This window comes from Dreissena polymorpha, chromosome 14 (assembly GCF_020536995.1).
Source record: "Dreissena polymorpha isolate Duluth1 chromosome 14, UMN_Dpol_1.0, whole genome shotgun sequence".
Taxonomy (NCBI): Eukaryota; Metazoa; Mollusca; class Bivalvia; order Myida; family Dreissenidae; genus Dreissena; species Dreissena polymorpha.
In genome coordinates this window covers 24,808,689-24,831,737 of record NC_068368.1, presented here as the reverse complement: position 1 = coordinate 24,831,737, position 23,049 = coordinate 24,808,689, and the positions used below count along the sequence as shown (strand labels likewise).

The 23,049-nt window shown below is 34.9% G+C and overlaps 2 protein-coding genes and 1 long non-coding RNA gene across 76 annotated transcripts in view; 1 reads left to right on the top strand and 2 right to left on the bottom strand.

Moving 5' to 3' along the window:
* Nucleotides 1–1,395, bottom strand: part of LOC127858831 (neurogenic locus Notch protein-like) — a 43,523-nt gene extending 42,128 nt beyond the window's left edge. For 2 of the 3 annotated variants that reach the window (XM_052396123.1, XM_052396125.1), the window contains exons 1-2: nt 1,348–1,395; nt 56–144 (exon numbers count right to left, since the gene is read on the bottom strand). In XM_052396123.1, coding sequence (XP_052252083.1) covers nt 56–144; nt 1,348–1,393 — 135 coding nt within the window. In that variant the 5' untranslated portion in view covers nt 1,394–1,395. Of the gene's footprint in view, nt 1–55; nt 145–1,347 lie in introns of those variants that run through there. The other variant, XM_052396124.1, reaches the window with a different exon arrangement.
* The window catches only part of LOC127858832 (transforming acidic coiled-coil-containing protein 3-like), a 164,936-nt gene that overhangs the window by 110,273 nt on the left and 31,614 nt on the right, over nt 1–23,049 (top strand). The window lies entirely within an intron of this gene.
* Nucleotides 6,106–13,107, bottom strand: LOC127858838 (uncharacterized). Of its 43 annotated transcripts, none has more exons than XR_008039118.1 (6): nt 9,995–12,361; nt 9,753–9,818; nt 9,091–9,154; nt 6,866–8,876; nt 6,686–6,745; nt 6,106–6,521 (listed from the first exon to the last, which is right to left on the bottom strand). It is a non-coding gene; the product is annotated as an uncharacterized LOC127858838 (long non-coding RNA). The 43 variants fall into 43 exon arrangements; XR_008039119.1 differs by having other exon boundaries at nt 6,866–8,459; nt 8,652–8,730; nt 8,938–9,804; XR_008039121.1 differs by having other exon boundaries at nt 6,866–8,311; nt 8,652–8,730; nt 8,938–9,804.

Here is a 23,049-nt window from a genome sequence, read left to right as displayed (position 1 = left end):
TCTTTCCGAATGAGTTATTATTATTATTTATTATTTATTGATTTGCAATACATACTTGCCCATCTAAACAAGTTTTGGTGGTAGCACATTGGGCACTGCTGACCATTGGTGCGCAACTTAAGCATTGCGTCGCAGTCGTTGAAGCTAAATAATTTATAGTTTACTCGTAAGTGTCCTATAAACGTTTATCAAAAGACTTAAACAATACATTATTACAGAGAGTTGGTCTTCGTTCTTTTAATTAGAGCTTTCGGAAGTAAGACCCAATGTATAGCTTATTGTCATATAGGTACGTTAATTAAATTTAATTAACGGTATTTTAATGTGTGTATCGGATTAAGAAATACAGTTAATATATGCTGATATATTTTCTTTGTCAATACTTATGCGTTTATATTATTAACATCCGGATATTCTTCATCAGCTGCAACATAATGGTAATCAATGTATTGCTTGTCTCAATTGCGTTCAACTGCTCTGTCCTGAATTCATATAGTTTCTCCTTAAATACCAGTACTGACTGGCCTGAATTTCATTTGGACGTCCTAGTCATGTCATTGAGTCATTTCAGTAAGTTCTTAGAGTGTCTGTTTTGTTCCTTGAATAAAATGAATGAATGATAGCGAAACATATTCGCGTCTGCTGAAAATTTACTACTAGGTAGTGTCAGTACAAAGATTGAAGTCACACACCTTGAGATGAAGTACATCTTAATCAATACATATAGATGCAATTTGAAAGTGTGCAAAATTGTCATTAAATCTATAGCCTAGTTAGCAAGTAATTTATCATTATTTTTTTTATTTTAAAACCGAAAGTAGGATTTCTATACTTATACGTCCATTTCGACAAACGCGATAATTTTTAAGTTTTAAAGCGCAAAAAAGACTGATTTCTTCCTTGTAAACACCAGATACAATTATTCTAATTGAGATAGATAAAATTAAATATATAGCCTAGTTACCAAGCTATTGATTTATTTTCAAACGGTACCGCTTTTCAAACAGAAAGTAGGATTTCTAGACATATACGTCCATTTTGACAAACGCGATTATTTTTAAGTTTTAAAGCGCAAAATAGACGGATTTCTACCTTGTAACCACCAGATATATTCAAATTGACATAGATAAAATATGTTTCTTATGTACACTTAAATTTACTATGCCCTGTATTTCATTTCAAGGTGTGTGGCTTTGAGTTGACAAATAGAATTTTTAAATAATCATTGTTGAGTGTTCATCTTTGTTAATCTTTCTCAGAATTCAATAATTGTAAGTTAATGCAATAGACCAACTACCACGAACACGCAGAAGAGGAGCAAACAATATTTCTGCAACGGTCAATTACCTGACTCGAGGCAAAGAAATAACCCAACAACGAGAACAAGGTTCATTTCTGAAATGGAAAATCACAAGTCAAATTAAATTCGATTTATAACATGAAAACATTCGACAACGATTTTATATCTATGATCATAAGATATTGTTTAACAATGAACAATCTTGTCAAACGTGTTTCTTTGATTCTCTTTCAACAGAAAGAATTGTATAACTTCGTTAGATGATGACACTTTACCGTTCCGGTCATTATGAAACTGTATACACGATAGAACGCTAAAAAATAAAAGTGTACACAATCAGGAACCAGACAGTATAGAACAGTAAATAAAAGACTGCCATTTTGAAATGTTCTTGTTTAAGAAAACAGTTCGTAACTTATAAATTGACCACCGGAAAATTACTTCCATCATAAAATACGAATGCAAATGCGAAAGCAATTCTATGATATCAATTCGTTTCTTAACTATTAACTTTAAAAAGAAAATTGTATTTCGGACATTTAAAAAAGATTCTTATCTGGAACATAGGTATCAGTCTAAATCATTGAATAAGCTTAAATAGAAAATATTGCATTTACAAAAGCAGATATAGCACATACGTGAATTAAAGTTAACATAGAGACGCAAAGATATTGGTGACTATATGGTACATATCGCTATAGTACCTTACCGAGAGTCGACTCCTCTTTAATTGTCACGTTTTACAGAGGAATATTTTACTGTATGCCCCTGCTTATCTCGTTGTCCTCGTAGAAACGATAGTGCACTTGTGACGGGAAATCTGAAATTACTGCATTGTAACATAGTCATTATCAAATAAGAGGTCTTAATACTCGAACAGATCAACATACATACCTATAAAACGACAATCGACGAAGTAACTGATAGAATTTAATCAACAATATAATTTTTTTTCTTTGTACAATTTGAATATTTGTTTTGCTAATATATATATATATATATATATATATATATATATATATATATCAAGGAATCAAGGAAGAATGATTTCATTATGGCTTGTAAACATACAAACAAAACACATTTCTATCAATGAAGAAAGATGTAATAATTGATGTTTACTGATAAGTTAGACTCTTCATGCACATTAAGCAGTTTCAGAACATTACTCTATTACAAATATGTTTTATTTTGCTATCAATATCTTTCGTTACCATATTTTATTTTAACTGTTGTATTACATTTATTGAACTGTATTGCAAGAAATTCGTCTTAATTAAAGTGGGTTGTGACAAGACTTGTTCTTTCTTGATTTTTTTGTTTTGAATATATATGTTTCGCTCTTGGAAAAAACGAGGCGTTATGTATGTTCGTAAAATGTCGTCAAAGATGCAGAACGACGCTTTCCGCTTAAACTGTATTTTTGTTAAGAAGAATCTTCCTTTATGCGAACAATGCTACACAGCGGAAAGTGTCACCACTTATTCTCCTTTGCGGATTGCACAGGTTAATGTGGGAAGACACTTTACACACATGCACTGAGCCCCGTTTCCCCAGAGCGCTTCATTTATACTCTACGAGTGACCTCCACGTACACTGTTGGTCGCAGTCAACAAATGTCAAAAGGTCGACTCCAGGAGCTGCTTCTTGTTAGTGCTGTACGCAACAAACATGACGTTATTTGCCAATGTCGAATTTAAAAAACAAGACAATTTCCCAATAGATCTATATTTACTTTTTAAATCTCACATGGGATGAACCAAATAAATTCTGTGAAGTGGGAAAATGACGTCATATATAAAGTCTTTAAATCTCATCATGAGGATTCTTATTTATAAAAGGAATGACATGCGTTTTGCCAAACACTGATGTATAGTATATTCCGTGTTTTTCATTGACGCATGCGTTTGCTATGTGATATGGACTTGTGTCTGATTGTAAGGAATTGGTCACTTGCATTAAATAAAACACTTTGTTGTGTATAATCAGATTGATCTCCTCCTGATGCAACTTGAGTTCCGTTTGATTTTAACTTACTTAAGAATGTTTATTTAAGTATTGTAAATGTGGGTTTATCCTTGGTCCTTAAACATTATTGCTGATAACAAATTAATTTTATTTAAAGAAAAGTGTACTTGTTGTCATAGGGTGATTATTATTTTAATACTTTCACAACTTTTGTAATATGTTTATTTTCACTAAACGTTTTTTCAAAATACCACGTATCATTAGTTAAGTTTCGTCTTGGAAGAGATGTTGCTTTGAGCAACTCAAAATCGAACCTAGTGGCATTTGGTCCCGCGATAAAATTGCCTGTGTAGGTGTGTGAATCATTTCAGAATCATTTCAGAATTTAATAGCTATTGCGTGCCTTTTATCAGCGAATAATTGCTGGTACATTTCAATCATGTACTCGATGACAATTTGTTGGTTCATTTTAATTGTGAGTGCAGCAACTCGAAATCGAGCCTATGGGTATTTGGTCCCGCGATAAAATTAATTGCGTAGGAGTGTGAGTCATTTCAGCGTTGGATTGCTATTGCATGCCTATTATCAGCGAATGCTTAAACGTTAAATTTTAACTGTGCTAGTTATAACGTAGATTTGTCAAATAGTTTTACTACATACCGATTAGCGAAAAATTGCTGGTACATTTTAATCACGTACTCAATGTCAATGTGTTGGTTCATTTTTATCATGAGTGTAGCAACTCAAAATCGAGCCTAGTGGCATTTGGTCCCGAGATTATATTGACTGTGTAAGAGTATGAATATTGCTATTGAGCAGCGAGTAGTATTCGTGTTATAACCAAAGCCGGGACTTGCACCCAGATTTCTTCTCCCTCGAAGAAGGAAAAGCGTTCTGCTTTGAACTACTGTGGTTGTATAAACACGTTTCATACAAGCTACATGATCAAGAGGTGTCACTCAGCGTTTGTACGGGCTTGTGACCGTTCTTTTCACAGCGAAATGAAAAGAGCCGCTTTACCACCTTGCGATATGCAATACGGACTAGCATACTAGCAAACAATATAGCCTTTACTTTTGCCATGCATTAACGAAGAAACATTGGCCTTTCGGCGATGGCTAAACCTCAGAAATCCCATTTAAATAAATATTTTTTTCACATCTTGCAGAAATGTTCTGTTGCATAATTTCTCAAAATATCCTAAATCAGATAATATACAATAACATGTGGACATCTGTTCCAGTATCTTGCAAGACGAATAACTATTTGTGGAGCTGTAACATAGCACAACCTTAGATATGTTACTGCCTTTCAACTGTGTTATTTTATCAAATATATTTCATTGATCAGACACGACAGATTTTCATTTCAACTTCACGTGAACAAAACACGTTCGTATCAAACTGCAAAATCGCATTGTAGTGTTTGCAGACCAGCTGCTGCTGAGAATTTTCTTCTACTATACGAATGTGCCTACATATCTGTTACATCAATGCATCATATACTAGTATTTTATCTTACAACCAAACCATAGCATTGAAGTAATACTGCTTTTCAAACAGCGCTTGTTAATATCAACCTAGGTAGCAAACTATGCGATCGAGTGTAGATTTGGCCAAGAGGCAAAAGTAGTTAATATCGCAAACTGTTATGTATATAGATTTTTTTCATCCATATTTTGTATTATGTGTGAAACAAAACTGCAAACTACTGTGTACACTCGAAAGCTTACCAACAAGATGATTGACCAGCGCTTGTCAATATCAACTCAAGTAGCTAACTATGCGATCGATTGTAGATTATATAGTGTGTTTTGTTCGTATATTCTACAAGCGCAATATAAAGCCTAAATACTGTTGAACGTTTGTGTTAATGTGTCTCATTGAAAGACAAGTCATACCAATAACGAGCCGTTGTACAAAATGTGTATGCAGTCAAAAGCGAGTAACTGCTTTAAGTTTACGAGTCACTCAATGTTAGTTTCAACACGAGTAGTTCGTAAGGCGCAATTAATGTTCAACGCAACATTGAGTAGCATAGTTTGTGTCCATATGGCAAATATCTTATAACGGTTAGTTGTTTATATAGTTTTTTTATCATTTCACCTCAAACTAAAGTTTGAAAGTTTTTTGCTTTGTACGATTGAAAGCTAGTGGTGTCACTCGGCGTTTTCACGGACTTGTGACCGTTCCTCTTGTCTGAGTACAAGAGAAGTCGCCTTCCCACCCCAGCCCTAGCAGACTTTGTGCATTGAAGCACTTAATAGAAATGTTATTGCTCGGTCATCGGTCAGGTTCGGTCAACGCGTGCCTGCGTTTCTGAGAGAGCCAGATTAAGATATTTCGTGTCACCGTACGAAAATACCATGGTGTCGCATAGCAAAGCACAGGCATGTCACCATGCGTGCCTACCACCCTTCCAACAGCGCAACAATGTGGTGTTGAAAGGATTCCCAGATAGTGTCGAAAGTATTGACGGTCATAACGGGGACGAGTTGCTTTATAGCGCCTCATTTCGTATTGACTTGCAACCCCGCCCTAGACCGCTACACAGCTAACTGGGCAGGACTCCATCTGACTATCAATCTCAGCGATCATAGTTTTGAAAAACGTCTGCTTTTTAATTGTTGGTATTTGGTACTTGGAGTCTCTTGTGCCAAAGTAGAGACTTACTTTTTGTTTAAAGATGAAGCAATCATTAACTGGTTGGTAGTCTTAACAGTGCGTCAAGATAAGCACCGTGAAAACATTTTAGCACCGAAATACCGAGGTGTTCACCCCCAAGTGCTATCAGTGCGCTTCACACTTGTGGAGTCTTAAACCCCTCGGCCGCCCAAACACAGTTAATGACTGTTAATGTTTATTTTTGTTTGATTTTGGTATTGCATAGTTTAAACACAAACACATACATCAATATTGCTGGCCAGCGCAATAAAACAAGGAAAAAAAAGGTAGGAGAACAATCTCCTTTAGTTTTCATGTAAAAACATAAACATAAACATACACACTGTCAACACTTGCCACTTGCAACACCGAGTTCGTTTCAGTGCAGAATGTACACATTTTTCGATCGACACATATTCGCAATGTTACATGGATTCACAAAGTTACATGGATTCACAAAGTTGCACTGATGTCCATACGCGGTCCAATGTTCGAGTTATCGGTGCGATGGACCCACGGTTTTGTCGCAGCTGTACGCCACACGTATGCATTGACTACTCGGTGTTCACATCAAGGTTTGTATATTGGCACTGAAAATAGAAAAGCAAATTGTGTTAAACAGTAAACGATGAAAGTAAACAGCCTGAAATGATAAAAACATGCATGTGTAATATACCATGTATCAAATAAAATAGTAAACACAAACTGCTAAAGAAAAACACACAACTCTACCAACTGTTTAACTGATACTTACTTTTTTGTTTTGTGTTGCATGTTCAGGCGCCTTTCTGTCACTGCTCGTCTAGCAGTACAGCTGAAATGAAATAGAAAGCATGATCAGAAACTTTCATTGTAATTGTACAACTTACAATTTATGTGCACAATTTTGCATTTAAGTATAACATACAGTAAAACAATTTCAACTAATACTCACTTTTTTGTTGTGTTGTTTCCACAAAGGCGCCTTGTTGTCACTGCTCGCCTGGTAGTAAAGCTGACTCGTCAAGTAGTAGAGAACACTCGTCTAGCAGTAAAGCTGAAATGAAATCGAAAGCATGATTAGAAACTTTTGAATGTGTTTGTACAACTTACAATTTATAAACACAATATTGAACTGTAACAGTAAACATGAAACAGATAACAATTTTACTTACCTATGTTGTCTTCGCTGAAATACAAAAGTCATGTTCATAGCAATCATAGCATATTAACATACAATGAATACAACTCAAAACTTTTAGTAAGAAACTCAGTACTTACTTTGTATTTTGTATCCAATCCCTCTGCGGGCAATCTTCTTCAGTCCACAATCGAGCTGAAATCAAGACTCAATGCATACATGTAAATTTTGCCAAATAACAAACAGAACTGTGAACCAAAACTTTAACTAAACAAAACTAACTTTTCAACTGTAATGGTACTCACCTCTGGCAACTGAAATCATACAGACATTTTGCATAGCACAATACATTTTTAGTTTGAAGATAAGAATGATTTATGAACATTTTACTTACACAAAGCATAAATATAAAATACATGCTATGATGAAAAAAAACAATATGTATACAAAATTATACATAAAAAAACACACTATACTTACCATTGCTGACCTGAAATTGAAAAAAGCACATTTTGTATAGCAGAATACAAGTCATCAAAACAGTTCAATATGAAAATTAAAGAAAGTTTGTGTACTTACCACAGCCATACTGAAATGAAAAAGAAACACATTTTACAATGCAAAATACAGGTCATCAAAACAGTTCAATATGAAAGGCAATTGTACTTACCACAGCCACACTGAAATGTAAAAAACAATAAGCATTGCATAGCAGTATACAAATCATCAAAACAGTTCAATATGAAAATTAAAGAAGGCAATTGTACTTACCACAGCCACACTGAAATGAAAAATATATTAAGCATTGCATAGCAGGATACAAGTCATCAAAACATTTCAATATGAAATTATACAAAGTTAGTGTACTTACCACAGGATACTGAAATGAAAAACAGACATTTTACAATGCAGAATACAGGTCATAAAAACAGTTCAATATTAAATTATAGAAAGTTTGTGTACTTACCACAGCCATACTGGAATGAAAAAAACATTTAGCAATGCATAATAATCAAGACTTACCTAGCTGATCTTGAATCATTCTCTGTTTCTCAACTTCTCAGTAGTCCAAAAGTCTGCTCTGTAACGACCCACCATTCCAATCTGAAAAATAGTTAAGCATAACAAAGCACAAAACAAACCAAAAGAGTAGTTTACTTACCTCATATTTTGTGCAGGTTTTTAACAGCCAATTTTCTTCTTGAAACCTGTATTCGTCTCTTTTTTGACCCACTGTGGAACAGTCACAGCAATGTAAGTCTGAAACATAGAAGGGCATAACAACATTACATACAAACCAGTATATTTGTTTTGACTTACCTCGTGGCTAGAGTCGAGAAACAGATGCTGAATTTCTTTTCTGCCACAAGCTGTCAAATCATCTCTGCAACATCTCTGCAATTGAAACCTGAAACAGAGTAAAACAGAAAAACATTTTGTATACAATATAGTAAACGCTTACCTTGTTATCGGCCTGAGTTGCAGCAGTGATTTTTTCTTGAAATCTTCTTCTTTTCCCTCACTGCATGAGAGACCTGAAAAATAGCATGCAGTGCAAAACACATGAGTTAAATTAAACCAAAATTTTGTTTCTACTTACCTTGCTTCTGTAGAGTTGAATCACAGTAGTAGAATTCCTTCTTCAAACACATTTCTCTGTCTACACCAGGAACTTGAATCTGAAACAGAGAAAAGCATCACATCAAATTGTACAGCTCAAGTGCATTCATTCAATGCTTACCTACTTTCTGTTGAGTTGTTTCACAGCAGATGAAATCCTTATTCACTGTTGGCACTGCTATGAGACCATTTCTGCATGTGAAATCTGAAACAGAGTAAAGCAAAGTATGCATGGTAAAAATCAAACCAACAATTGTAACACTTACCCTGTTTGCATGTCCCATTCACTTTCTCAGCAATGTTCCTCTTCTTGAATCGTCTTCGTCGCTGACTACAAGTACACCTGAAACATAGCATGCACAAAACATACCATATAAAAACAAAATACAAGTGTTCATACTAAAATGAAACACACTTACCTTTCTGCGTTGCTCAGCTCTGTTCGACTGTCAACTCTTCATGTCATGTCATACCTGAAACGAACTAAATCAAAACATGCATAGCACACTATCATTGATGAATCATTGATAAAATATTGAAACAAGTGTATGCTTCATAGCTCTGTGTATTTTTCACTTTAAATCACAGACAACTGGCGATCACAAAAGTAAAGACATTTTTGTACTACTCAAACATTAAGCTCACATTCACGAACACCAACCGACAGAGTTGTTATAGAGTGATAATCCCTAAAACTGTAAAAAAGAATCGAAATCAGTTTTCATTAATCATGGTTTATTGAAACAAATGTATACTACAATACTCACCACAGCTCCCTGAAATGAAATAGAAATGTTAACAGCATGCAAACAAATGTTAACCAATATCAAATCATCTATAGTAAATATCAACAAAAGCATTTTGATACACATAGTAAGTGTTCACCATCATAGTACATCATCAGTTAGTTCGACATCCCACGGTTGCTCAAGTGTAAGTACTGGCTAGCATTTACCCTTTTCAGTAAACCGTCACACATCAGCATTTTTAGACACAAGTGCTGATAGATTCAACCCTTGTTATCATCTTTCACAGACTTCTATGAGTAAACAACTGAAAAATATAAAACGTTTGTACTCACTGTTTGGCAGCTCCAAGAAACACGTCTGTACTGCTTGCCATCTGGACATCAACTGAAACAAAACATCTGAAAACACACATACATTTTAAACGTTTTTGAACAAAAATCAACACAGAGCAGAGCTAATCTGCAGCAGTTGATCTTTCTTAAAATTGAATTCTCCATCTCTGCATAGCACACATAAAAAATAGCATAACATCACATTACAGCAGTCAATGAAAACAAAAATTTGATCGACTTACCTTGCTTCTGTAGAGTTGAGTAACAGACGTGGAAATCTTCTTCCATGTGTAAACCAGTGACTCGAATCTGAAATAAAGTAAAGAACACATTGTACAACTCAAATCAATGAATTAAAACTTACCTTACTTTTGATGAATTGTGTCTCAGCAGTTGAAATCCTGTTTAATTTCTGCATGTGAAATCTGAAACAGAGCAAAGCACGCATGTTACAAATTAAACAAACACAAGTGTTACACTTACCCTGTTTGCAAGTCCCAATCACTTTCTCAACAATGTTCCTCTTCTTGATTCGTCTTCGTCGCTGTCAGCAAGTACACCTGAAACATAAAAGCATGCACAAAACATCCCATATAACAACTATTTTGTACTTACCATATGAGTGCTTTTCTGTTCAGGTCAGCTTGAAAACCCATCACTGCCATCAGCATCTGAAAAATAGTACATCACAAACAAACAAACAAACATAACATATCATAAAAACAGTTTAACACAACAGATATGAGAGCTCTCGCAACCACGTCTGTTCTGTTCGACTGTCCAAAAGCAAGTGACAGTACTTCAATTCACTAACATTGAGAAATTCTAAACTTACCTTCAAGGCTTGTTGAGTAGCTCTAAAAACAAGACTGCTTGGCTCCACTGTTCACTCCAACTGTCATATCATCACTGGATAAGCACTCCTGAAATGTATTAAAACAAAACATGCATAGAACAAACATTCAGTCAAAAGTACTTACCTTTCACTTTGTCACTGCCCTGTGCTCAACTCCAGTCAGCATGACATCTCTGCTTGAAAGTCTGAAACATATAAAAACATGCAATGCAAAACAAACATAGTTACTTACCTTCTAGCATATTGTTGGAGCTCCAGAAAACACGACTGTTCACTTCAGCTGCCAGACTTGAACTGCCAGCACACATCTGAAAATCTGAACAAAGCATTCATGTTCCATACTGTACTAGCCGTATGATTTTGAGTTACTGACATACTTATCATCCAAAAAAAGAGTACATGAAAATCTAGCAAAAAATAGGTTTTCATCTGTTCACGAGTTATACTCTGAAAGAAACCATGATGATGACAAAACTCACTTTATCTCTTCTTTTGTCAAAACACAAGTGTTCATTGTGAAATTTAACAAACTTACCTTTTCGTTTCCCAGCTCTGTTCAAATGTCAGGTCTACATTTCATGTCAAATCTGAAAAAGATCTACATCGAAAAATGCATAGCACACAATCTGTGTTAAAACAGTAACTGTTTGTTGTATTCAAAGCTCCGTGTATTTTTCACTTTACACATCACAGACAACTGGCGACCACAAACGTAGAAACATTTCTGTACTACTCAAAACATTGCTGTATGAACGCCAACCGACATATTTTTGTTATAGACTTATAGTCCCTAAAACTGTTCAAAAAGAATCAAAAGCAGTTTTCAGTCATAATCTTTTATTGAATTCTATACATAGGCAATACAATCTACAGTACTCACCACAGCCCACTGAAATTAAACATCATGAAATATACATGTAAAGCAATACATTTATCATATTATAGTGCATATCAACAAATGCAATTCAATAAATTTTATGCATTCAGTAAGTGTTCACCATCATGTTACATCATCAGTTCGATTAGCATCACCACAATACATCAACTCATAATACTGGTTAGCATTGAGCTCATGCTATAGCTATCATACATCAGCATTCATAGACACTAAAAATCAAGTAATATCTACAGTACTCACCACAGCACACTGGAACAAAATAGAAATGTTAACAGCATGCAAATACAAGTAAAGCAATATCATATTTAGTACATATAAGAAAAGTATGTCAATACACCATCATATTACACCATCAGTTCGTTTCACATTCCCACGGTAGCTCAACTCTTAGTACTGGCTAGCATTTAGCCTTTTCAATAAACATTCAGCATTTCTAGACACAAGCACTGATTAATTCTACCCATCATATCATCATTCACATCATTCCATACTAAGTGTACAATAACAGTTTTCATTAAGCATCGTTAACTAAAAACCACACATACAAGTTAAATCTGCAATACTCACCACAGCCCACTGGAATAAAATAGAAATGTTAACAGCATGCAAATACAAGTAAAGCAATATCATATTTAGTACATATAAGCACATGCATTTAATATTTTTGCAACATTTTTCCATCATATGTTCGCTTCCTCAAAATAGCTCAATGAATATTCTGTTCCACCATCATCCACTATTATCGCTCATCACAACATATCGACACTGTATCAGCACTGAGTAATTTCTACCCAACACATTACAACCATCATACATCATCACGCAACTTGTAAACAGTAAAACGAAAAAAATTTGTACTCACGTTTTTTGTAGACAGCAGCTCGATGAACACGTCCGCACAGCTCGACATCTGAACCTCAACTGACAGTCAATCGCTTGACACCACAACATAAATTTAATTATTCACAACAGTCAGAGCTTAAAAAAACACGTCCGATCAGTCCGATGTCAAAACTTAAAGTGAAGTCAAGTCGTTCAAAAAAATTAATGTAAGTCAAACATTTCATATATAACGCTCACAAAATTTCGTTGTCAGTCAATACTAAACGTTCAAAAGTTAACATCGCATAAGAGTATGATTTCATTTCACAACTCAAGTCAAAGTCAAGTTGTTATCTCATAACAATAACCTAACACTTCAGTCATCCAGTCATTCAACAACCTGAGTACCAAGTCGCTATTCTATAACGCGAAAACTTTTCATCAATAGTCAGAGCTCACGAAAGTACGTCCGTCTTCGTCAACGTTCAAAAGTCAACTGAAACTTTTTAATCGTAAAAATATTTCAAAGTCAAATTTTGTTCAGAGCTCACAAAAACAAGTCTGTCTTTGTCAAAGACCATCAGTCAACTAAGATTCTGTCGTAGTAAAAAAAATTTAAAAGTCAAAACTTTTTTCAGAGCGCTTTAAAAACACGTCCGTATTGGTCAATGTCCAAGCCGCAAATGAGCGTTCTTTACCCGCGCAGTTCAAATTATAATTAGGTCACGACGTCGAGAGCTTCGAAAAACACGTCCGAACCCTTCAACGACCAAACGAAGAATGACAGAAAAGCACATGGAAAATGTTTATTCTTCATGATTTGAGTTACGATCGAATGTGTATTTGATGACAAATCTAAAAATCATACTTACCATGCAAAAATCCTACAAATATTGACTTTGTGATGATATTTTTTCATGACCATACAAGCCGAAATATTCACACTCACAGCTTGAATGGGCATACAAATTGATAAGCATGAGTCCGTACAATCCATCCAGTATTTCCTTCGAGTTAAAGCAAATCCATGGTCTTTAGGTCTCAAATTTTGTTATGAGGCGTACTCAACGCAGATTTTTAGAGTCAATGTTAAAACGACAAAAGGCGAGTATATAAAAAAATCTAGTCAAACATAGATTTACTAACCTATCATTCTGAAATAATCCTAGATCATATCAAATATGTGAGTAATCCATCAAAATATTTATTACTGAACATTTAACATCAGCACAAAATATTCCCGTATACCCATTTAGTTTTCTACATAGCCTGAACAATTCAATATTTATTTTCAATTCCGAGAACTCAAATGTTTTCATGACGTTCGACTGACGAAAGCAGCTCGATATGATTTCGCACTAACTTTATTAAAGAGCAACTATCGCGCTGTGATTTTTTCAACTGTGTTTTGTGATTTGTACTAGTACAACGAAGATATAGAAAATAAATATCAAACCACATATATCAAAATGTTCAGCACACTGGCGCCTACACAATGATATACAAATAGTATGGTTATGTGTACAATTGTTCTTGAAAATTTGAAATATCGAGAAAATTTGCGTTAAAATCAAAATTTCATAACTCGCGCGTTCGATTTTGTATACACAAATAGTACCAGTATGAGCGCATCGAAATTTCGGTTCATCTGGTGAAAATTTTATGGAATTTGGACAACTGGTTCTATAGATATTGCACTTAAACCACTGTCAAAGAAACACAATTTTCTATCGTCGATATGTAAACACCCCTTTAAGTTGAAAGATGAGTTTTATTGAAATGACGTCGTCGATTTGCACTGACAACGAAGGGTCAAAATTACGATTCATGAAATGTGTGTTTGTTGTGATATGGTTTTCTGCCCGTATAACTGCAGCGTTTTACAAAAACATCAAGTATGTTACACCAAAATGCACAGAAATAAATTCCCCATCGCATGATGCAAATATTACTGTATCATATTGCGAAATGAAAATCTTTTCTTCATATCAACCCAAGTTTTACCAATAAACAGAAATTTTGACATATATCCACTTATCTACTTGCAAAATATTTAAACTCTTATTGTTCCTGTTTATTTGCTGGTTATGATTGTGAAAATTTCATCGAAATGCGTTCACGCGTTAATGTGACAGTTAACATAAACCGCTTCGATACAAACACAGTTTTATCAACTATTCGCTATCTAACGACGTTCGGTTTAACTCTACTGAAAAGTTCAAAATGACGATAAGTGCAAATGCGTTTTGTCGAAGTAGTTTCCTTGTGATCAGACTTATTGTGGAATATCATATATCAAAATGCGCAGAACAGAATTCCCTATCGAATGGTATCAATTGTTATGTACTTGTATTGAATGGGAATTTTTTTCCTTGTCAGCGAAGTGATTTTCATGCGAAAAACTAAGAATTTCTACTTAATGCGAATATGTTAGCAAAAAATGATCCCCACAAAACTTGTTGCTATTAACACGTTTCATATTAATGCGAAAATTTTTGGTAGATCGGTCAACTATTTGAAGAGAAAACACGACCTCAACTTTTTCGTATAGTGCATTTCGCTGTAGATCTACACTTTAACAGATTCAATGAGATGACGTTGTATGTTATAATATGAAGAATTTATCAAAGGCGTGTTTTAAGCAAAATGGTTTTCGGTCAATATTGAAGCCAATTTTCAACACACTATCGAGTATGTGGTATCAAACTGAGCAGAATTAAATTCTGTACAAGCAGATGTTCAAATCACCCCAATATCAATGAGTACAAAAAAGTTTTCTATTCACCGACTCGTTTTCAAATCAAACATCTGCGATTTTAACACACACGCATAAATGCTAGGGGAAATTTATCAGCGTATAATTTATAGCTAATATCTCACTGAACAAGATGATACAAATAGCATGGTTTTATCTCAAGTGGTTGGGAAGAAACGCGAAGTTAAACTTTGTACGAAATCACTGTTCTATTCGCAGAGAGTTTTCGACGTTGAGTCAAAATGTAGTTAAAGACAGAAATGCGTTTAGTACGAAATCGTTATCGCACTGTATTTTTGTTGTGTTTAGAATTACAGTAAAGTGTAATACATCAAAATGCGTGGAATCGAATGTCCTACAAGCTAATACCAAAATAACGATAAATGCTCTTAACACGAAAAAGTTTTCTTGTTAGCGAGTTTTGCAAAGTAGTATATCTGACACAATGAGTCGTGTGAGAACAATATAGGCGAAACAAAAATTGTAGCTATCATATGATGCAATACTGTGGTGAAAAAATCATCTAAATATCAAGAGACGCTATCGAGCAAATTGAGTTAAACCGATGTAACTTAACATCTTGTTTCGTTTGTTTACATGGATAAAAGACGACGTTGTAAAAATCTAAAGTTAAAGACAGAAATGCGTTTAGTACGAAATCGTTATTGCACTGTATTGTTTGTGTGTTTAGACAGACGTTTAAGTGTAATACATCAAAATGCGTGGAATTGAATTTCCTACAAAATCATACCAAAATGAAGATAAATGCTCTTAACACGAAAAAGTTTTCTTCTTAGCGAATTTTGCAAAATTGAATATCTGACACAATGAGTCGTGTGAGAACAATATAGGCGAGACAAAAATTGTAGCTATCATATGATAGAATATTGTGGTGAACATTTCATCTGGATATTATGAGTGGTTTCAAAGAAAATTGACTTAAACCTCATTGTAAGATATTGCACCCAAGCCAAGGTTGTTTACATGGATAGAAATGACGTTCGATCTACAGTACATGTTTCGTGCTTTAAAAAGTGAATTCGTGATTATAGGCAAAATGGTTTTCGGCTAGTCTTGATCAAGCGATACAATAAACATACACGCATGTCATATCAAAATATTCGGAATGAAATTTTCTATAAGATGATATCAGTTTTGTTTCAAAAAGCGATAGGATGAAAAAGTTTTCTTGTTGCGAACGTTTTCAACGTGATTTTTATCTCATAAGCATGTATGTTGGAACAAAAATTACAATAGAAAAGTTGTAGCTAACAATAAGCTGGGCATTGTACTTTAAATTTGATAGTGATGACTTGAACAGTTCCGAAGAAATTTGACTTAAACCTCGGTGTACGATATTTACCCAAGGTTGTTTACATGAAGCGAAATGACGTACTACATGTAATGAATTTTTGCGCGATGCCGATTTAAACAAAACGATCAATGTTGCGTTTAACTTTCTACGTGCTAAATCGAAATGTTTCACATACATACAAAGTGTTATACACCAAATTCTTCAGAAAACAATTCCCAATTTAACTGTACATATTTCGTTAAGCAAAACGAAAAAGCAAAAAAGTTTTCTTCATACAAAAGATTTCGGACAGATATTTTACATAGAAGCATATATTTCAGGGCAAACTAATCAGTACGTAATTGTAGCATATAGCCATCTGTGTACTGTACTGAAAATTTCATATTGATATTTTGAGTGGTTTCAAAGAAAATGCACTTAAACCTCGTTGTACGATATTGCACCAAGGTTGTTTACATGAAGCGAAATTACGTAGATCTACTGCACGTCATGAATTTTGACTCGATGCCGATGTCAAGAAAAATATCAATGTTGCGTTTAACTTCCTACGTATTTAATCGAAATGATTCACATACATGCAAAGTGGTATACACCAAATTCTTCAGAAAACAATTCCTTATTCAACTGTACATATTTCGTTTAGCAAAACGAAAAGGCAAAAAAGTTTTCTTCATACAAACGGTATTTTCGACCATAAACTTGCACTTTTGTCCAAGAAGCATTAACAAAAGAATACAACGTATGGAACAATCATTGTGGAGCTTTCTTAGTTGAATATCATAGTCAAAATTTGATCCCAATATCTGCATAGGTTGTTGAGAAATGTACAATTAAACTTTCTCGCAAATACTCATCTATCCGTGTACTTTAATTTGAAATGACGTTCGATATTATCTGCACTTTATGACCTCGCTGTACTGGGTGTAATTTCTCGTGCGATGCTGGTAGATATTTGATGAAGTATTGGATTGGAAAAAAAGTTGTACTAGCGAGATATTGTGATTTGAAAAATACTCCACTGCACTGTTGCGTTTAAAAATTGATCATAGTACATTTCGCAAAAATATTCATACAAGTTCATATCAAATAACAGCTGTTAGGTATTAACTCATTTTTCACACACACAATTTTATTTTGTCGAGATGAAGAATTGCGAATGAGCAAAATGCTAAGTAAACGTATATGGCTGGAATTTTCACTAACGCATAAGCTTTGTCGAAACTTGTGATACGTATCGAGTACTTGAGTTAGATATTCTCTGCGTACTTTTGTTGTAACATTCGACGTTTTGTATTCTAACAGTATGAGCGCAACATTTGGTACATGAATAACGAAATCGGGTCGTCTATTTTGAATAGTTACTTCGTGCTTAATGTACAATTTACAGTCGTCGCGTAATGTGGGAAATGTCTTTCTTAGGTAAAGACCTAACTCGCTAACGTACGTTTGATCAAAATCTCTCAGACATGCCACTTTGTTCATCGCTTTTCTCAGATATGAATGTCTACACTTACCACGCGTAAGAAATTTGCTATTCATCTTTATCAAGGACTTTGGTATGTAAGCGCTATGCTTTGTCTATATACTGAAAACGCACCAGCCCGTTGGGTATATAAAGCGACACGGACAGCTATTGTCATCATTCTTGATTTGAGACTCCAAGAGAGAACATTGACTCGAAATCATGCCGAAATACGCAAACCGACTGCCAAAGTTCGAGGACACAGACGCTGCTAGTGGTAGTAGCGAAACGACTGGCAAGGGCAAGCGACATGCTACAAAGCCATACACTCGACCAGAACAATCGGCGTCAATTGATCTAAAGTCGTTCGGCTATCAACTGAACAGACTTGGAAGTCAGGTTACAGCGTTCGTTAACAGCAGCGACTTCGCTATGTCTAAAGAAGGTCGCGATGTCTGCAAGAAAATGGTATCGTGTATTCAAAAGGCTTCATCTTATCAGCGAGAAGCGAGCGAACATTTGGTTGATGATCAAGAGCGTTTCTTCGAGGATGAGTGGTCTAAACGCGAACGCGCGCTAAAAGAGCAACATGAACTCGAAACCGATAGGATAATATCGCAGCTCCAATTTGAGAAAGAGCAGGCTTTGAATTCGCTTAGAACAAAACTTCAAGAAGAAAAAGAAGAGGCTATTCGAGCATTGAAAACGTGTACCATATGCTACGATGAGGAAAAAAACAGTACCTTGACAAGGTGTGGGCACACTTTTTGTGAAAACTGCTGCCTGATGATGTTTGATGGAGACTGCGCTATGTGTCGAGCTGACGTTACTGGCTGGGTGCGAATGCTTTTGACTGATTAGATGTTTTGGATTTATTTATATGCTTGTTTGTTTGTTGTGAAATAAAATGTTGAAATGCATATCATGTGTTGGTCGTTAATTGAGCAGGTTAGATATAGTTTGATTGTAGAGTAAAATAACGTTGAGCTTACGAACAATGTCGTATTGAATTGCAATGGATCGAATGCTTAATATGAGTCATTGTGTAATATAACATCTAGTAGTATCAACATGTTTCGAAATGTGCAGCGAAATCAAAAAAATATTATAACACAAACTTGTACTATATAAATCCAGTCTTTTGACAAACGCAATCATTCTCATTTGAGTAACGAAGCGAAATGGTGTCAAAACAACTTGCTGGTGTTGGTTTATGTTTAGATGATGAAAGTCATCCGTTATATCTCACCCCAAGTGAGCTCAACCAAACTTGTCAAAACGTGCACTCCCTTCTAAAAATGAGAGACGAGAAAGCTGATAAACAGTATCATTTGCAAAAAAATGAAGAAAAAGAAGCTGCCGATTTTATTGCTCAGCTTGTACAGCAAAATTCCAACGACTCATCAGGTTCGAGTAGTACTAAGAATTCGAACAAACGCAAAGCTATTGGTGATTCCGAGGGACACACTGTCAAAAAACCTAAGGGCTCGCGAAATGCAAAACAAAATGCAATCTCAAGTGAAAATAAGCAGACTGACTTTGTAGAGCAGTATCTCAAGAAACAACAAAAAATAAAATCGTTGCACGCTGATGCTCGTACAAGGATAGCGTTCATTGAAAAATCCTTACACTATGTGCAATCCAAAGAAAGCGATGAGCCAACGGTTTGCTCTTTTCTGTCAAAGGCATCTTCAAATATTTCGCAAGCCATAGAAAGCATCTCAAGTGAACTACAAAACAGTGGCGATGTTGACTCCTGCAGAATATGCAAAAATGAAGACAATCCACCAACAATTATAAGCAAAACGTGCGGGCACGGATTCTGCTGCATAAATTGCATAATGAAGTATTTGGAATACGTCTACAACAAAAATTCTGGGCGACTTATTTGTTTGAAATGCAAACATCAGTACGATGAAAACGCCACATATCAAGTTGGCTCACGCTATGGCATTATTGGTTGATACATAGTATGAATAAATCATATTAAACATCTAATCTGTGTTTTGTTTTACATGCTTGAAATGAATGTTTTATGCTTACACGACTTCAGGCTCATATTGGCCTTAAAAAAAATAGCGGAATGAAAACTCAGATGAACACACGTTATTGTTCAATATTTTGACCCATAACAATTGTTTACATGACGTTCGTTTGACGAAATTTGCTCGATATGATTCCGCACTATTAAAGCGACTACAGCTCTGTTCTTATTTCAACTGCAGTAAGATCAAAATATCATAACTTGCGCATTCGATTTTGTATGAACAAATAGTATCAGTATGAGCGCATCGAAATTTCGGTTAATCTTGTGAAAATTTTATTGAGTTCGGACAACGGGTTATAGAAATATTGCATTTAAACCCACTTACAAATAAACACAATTTTCTATCATCGATATGTTAACGCCGCTTAAGTTGGTAGGATGAACTTAAATAAATATTGAAATGACGTTATGAATTTGCACCAAGAACGAACTGTCAAATGCTTTGCCATATGAAAATACCGAAAACTGCCATTTCACACACGTCAGACACACATATCAACTTTCACAAAAAAACTGCAATGTGGAAACATACATTTTTAAAACATGTTGTTCTAGTTAATGCTCTCTATAACCGTTAATCCTGTTTCTTTGATAGTGATAAATCAGAAATTAAGATATTGACTAATGCAGCCATTTCACATGTTCATGCCAAAGCCAGGACTTGAACCTGGATCTTTTCAACCAGCACAGGACTGGAGAAAGCGTTATACATTCTACTACTCTGGCGTTTGAACTGATCAATGCTGGATAGTCACTATGCATAGCAGTCAAAACCTAGCAATTATGATTGTGATCAGATATTCTCTTCAACTAAAATACCCCGTTTGACCATGTATATGACATTTGTTCACATACGTTCAGGCAAACATGATATGCCAGTTTTGATTTGCAATCCTCAAATATCTGTATCATACGTATAGCTAACATAGTTCTGGCAATAGGGAAAACAGTTTTACTATCCAGCCAACACAGTGTTAATACATTTTGGTTGCTTCAATTTGCATTGCATACAAATTAGCTTGGGTAGAGAATGATTATTGTGATCAAATATGTATGTGCACGACCAAAATGCAAAATTTCAAGTGATCATCAAACTGTAAAGTATGATTTGTGTATCAACTTTCACAAATATCTGCAATGTGGAAACATACATTTTGAAAACATGTTGTACTAGTTAATGCTTTCTATAACCATTAATCCTGTGATCAGAACCAAAAAATTGACTTGTGGTTGTGCTTGCTAGCTCACACACACTTGAAAATATGGGTTGGAATGGCATCTCTTTTTGCATAAGGACTAGTTATTGAGAGCCATGCATAAAAATTCTCATGTTCTTATCTATAGATACAAATAAAACCAATCTGAACCCAAAATGACTCGCGGTGGACTTGCTAGCTCACACACACGAAATATGCGTTCGGAATGGCAATCTCTTTTGCATCAGACCGTTATGAGAGCCATGTATAAAAATTCTCATTTCTTATCCATATTCCTGAAGAAAACAAATCTGAACCAAAACATGGCTTGTGGTTGTGCTTGCTAGCTCAAGCAGAAATGTTAGATGCGCTTGTGATGACTGAATCACTGCTGCCACAAACAAACACAACAATGAGTTTGTGGGACAGACATGAATGTGCTGACAAAAAACCATATTTTTCTAAAAGCTTTATATACTTTTTTTCTAAGCTTTGCATCAGAAATCTTATGAGAGCATGTATAAAAATTCTCATTTCTTATCCAGCTGCATCATAACCAAATCTGAACCAAACATGGCTTTGGGTGTGCTTGCTAGCTCAAGCAGACACGTTAGATGCGCTTTGTGAATGACTGAATCATGCCACAACAAAAACACACAATGAGTTTTGTGGAACCGACATGAATGTGCTGCCAAAAAACCATATTTTTCTAAAAAGCATTTATATACTTTTTTTCTAAGCATTTGCATCATCAAATCTTATGAGAGCCATGTATAAAAATTCTCATATTCTTATCCTATGCAGGAATAAACCAAAATTGAACCAAAACATGGCTTGTGGTTGTGCTTGCTAGCTCAAGCAGACATGTTAGATGCGCTTTGTGAATGACGAATCACTGCACAACAAACACACACAATGAGTTTTGTGGACAGACATGAATGTGCTGACAAAAAACCATATTTTTTCTAAAATAGCATTCATATACTTTTTTTCATCACTTTCATCTAAATTGTTATGCGTGCTTGCTTGAAAATTTGCAAATACATACACTATAGGCAATGATAATAAAACTGACTCGGGACAACTTACAAATGGGTTTGCTTGTTGATACACACATTTGTGTTGACTTGAAAGAAAGATTGTTGTGACCAAACATTCACATGTTGGCAAAAGCAGAATTTTGCATTTTGTTGTGTATATAGATTTTTTGGAGTTTAGGACATAAAATGTGCTTGCGAATAAGACTTTAACATGGCAATTGTGCATTCTATGTCTAAAAATGAAAAGTAAGCCTAGAATATTCTGATATATCAGTGCATGTTTTCATTAATACATATATAAAATGTCACATTGAAATGTAAATTCTGGTTAGAAATTGTTCAACTTATGCCATGAGATGAAATCACGGTGTTAGCCGCACCACAGTTACAAATAATAACTGAGTGTCATATCATTTTAGAAATCAACTTAGTATGGCAGAGTTTGATTGTACAAATAACCTAGTCAAAAAAGTCTGATGCAGATAAAAAACAAAACAACACAAATCAAGTTCTAAACTGACTGACTTTGTATAAACCAGAAGTTTTCACAATAATCTGAATTGAAGTACACATTTGCTAGAGTGTTTCACTTTGGGTACAAACAACTACACAATATGATTTATCATGTAGTCAACATGCTTTGGTTTTACATGTATTTGAGATGTGTTGACATTTCAACAATACACGGTTTTGTCTATCACAAAAAAAACAAAACGATTTTCGTGGTACTTGCTTGTCAAATTATCCATGTTTTGACAGATTTCATCGTTTCTTTGAACTCTCAATCCAAGAAAAGCCTTAACATGCCTCACATACATTTCGATACTGTACATAGAACAACACCCATTTTTCGGAAGTTCTGGATGAAACTCATATCTTGAACGTTGTATTTCTCCAAAAACAAAG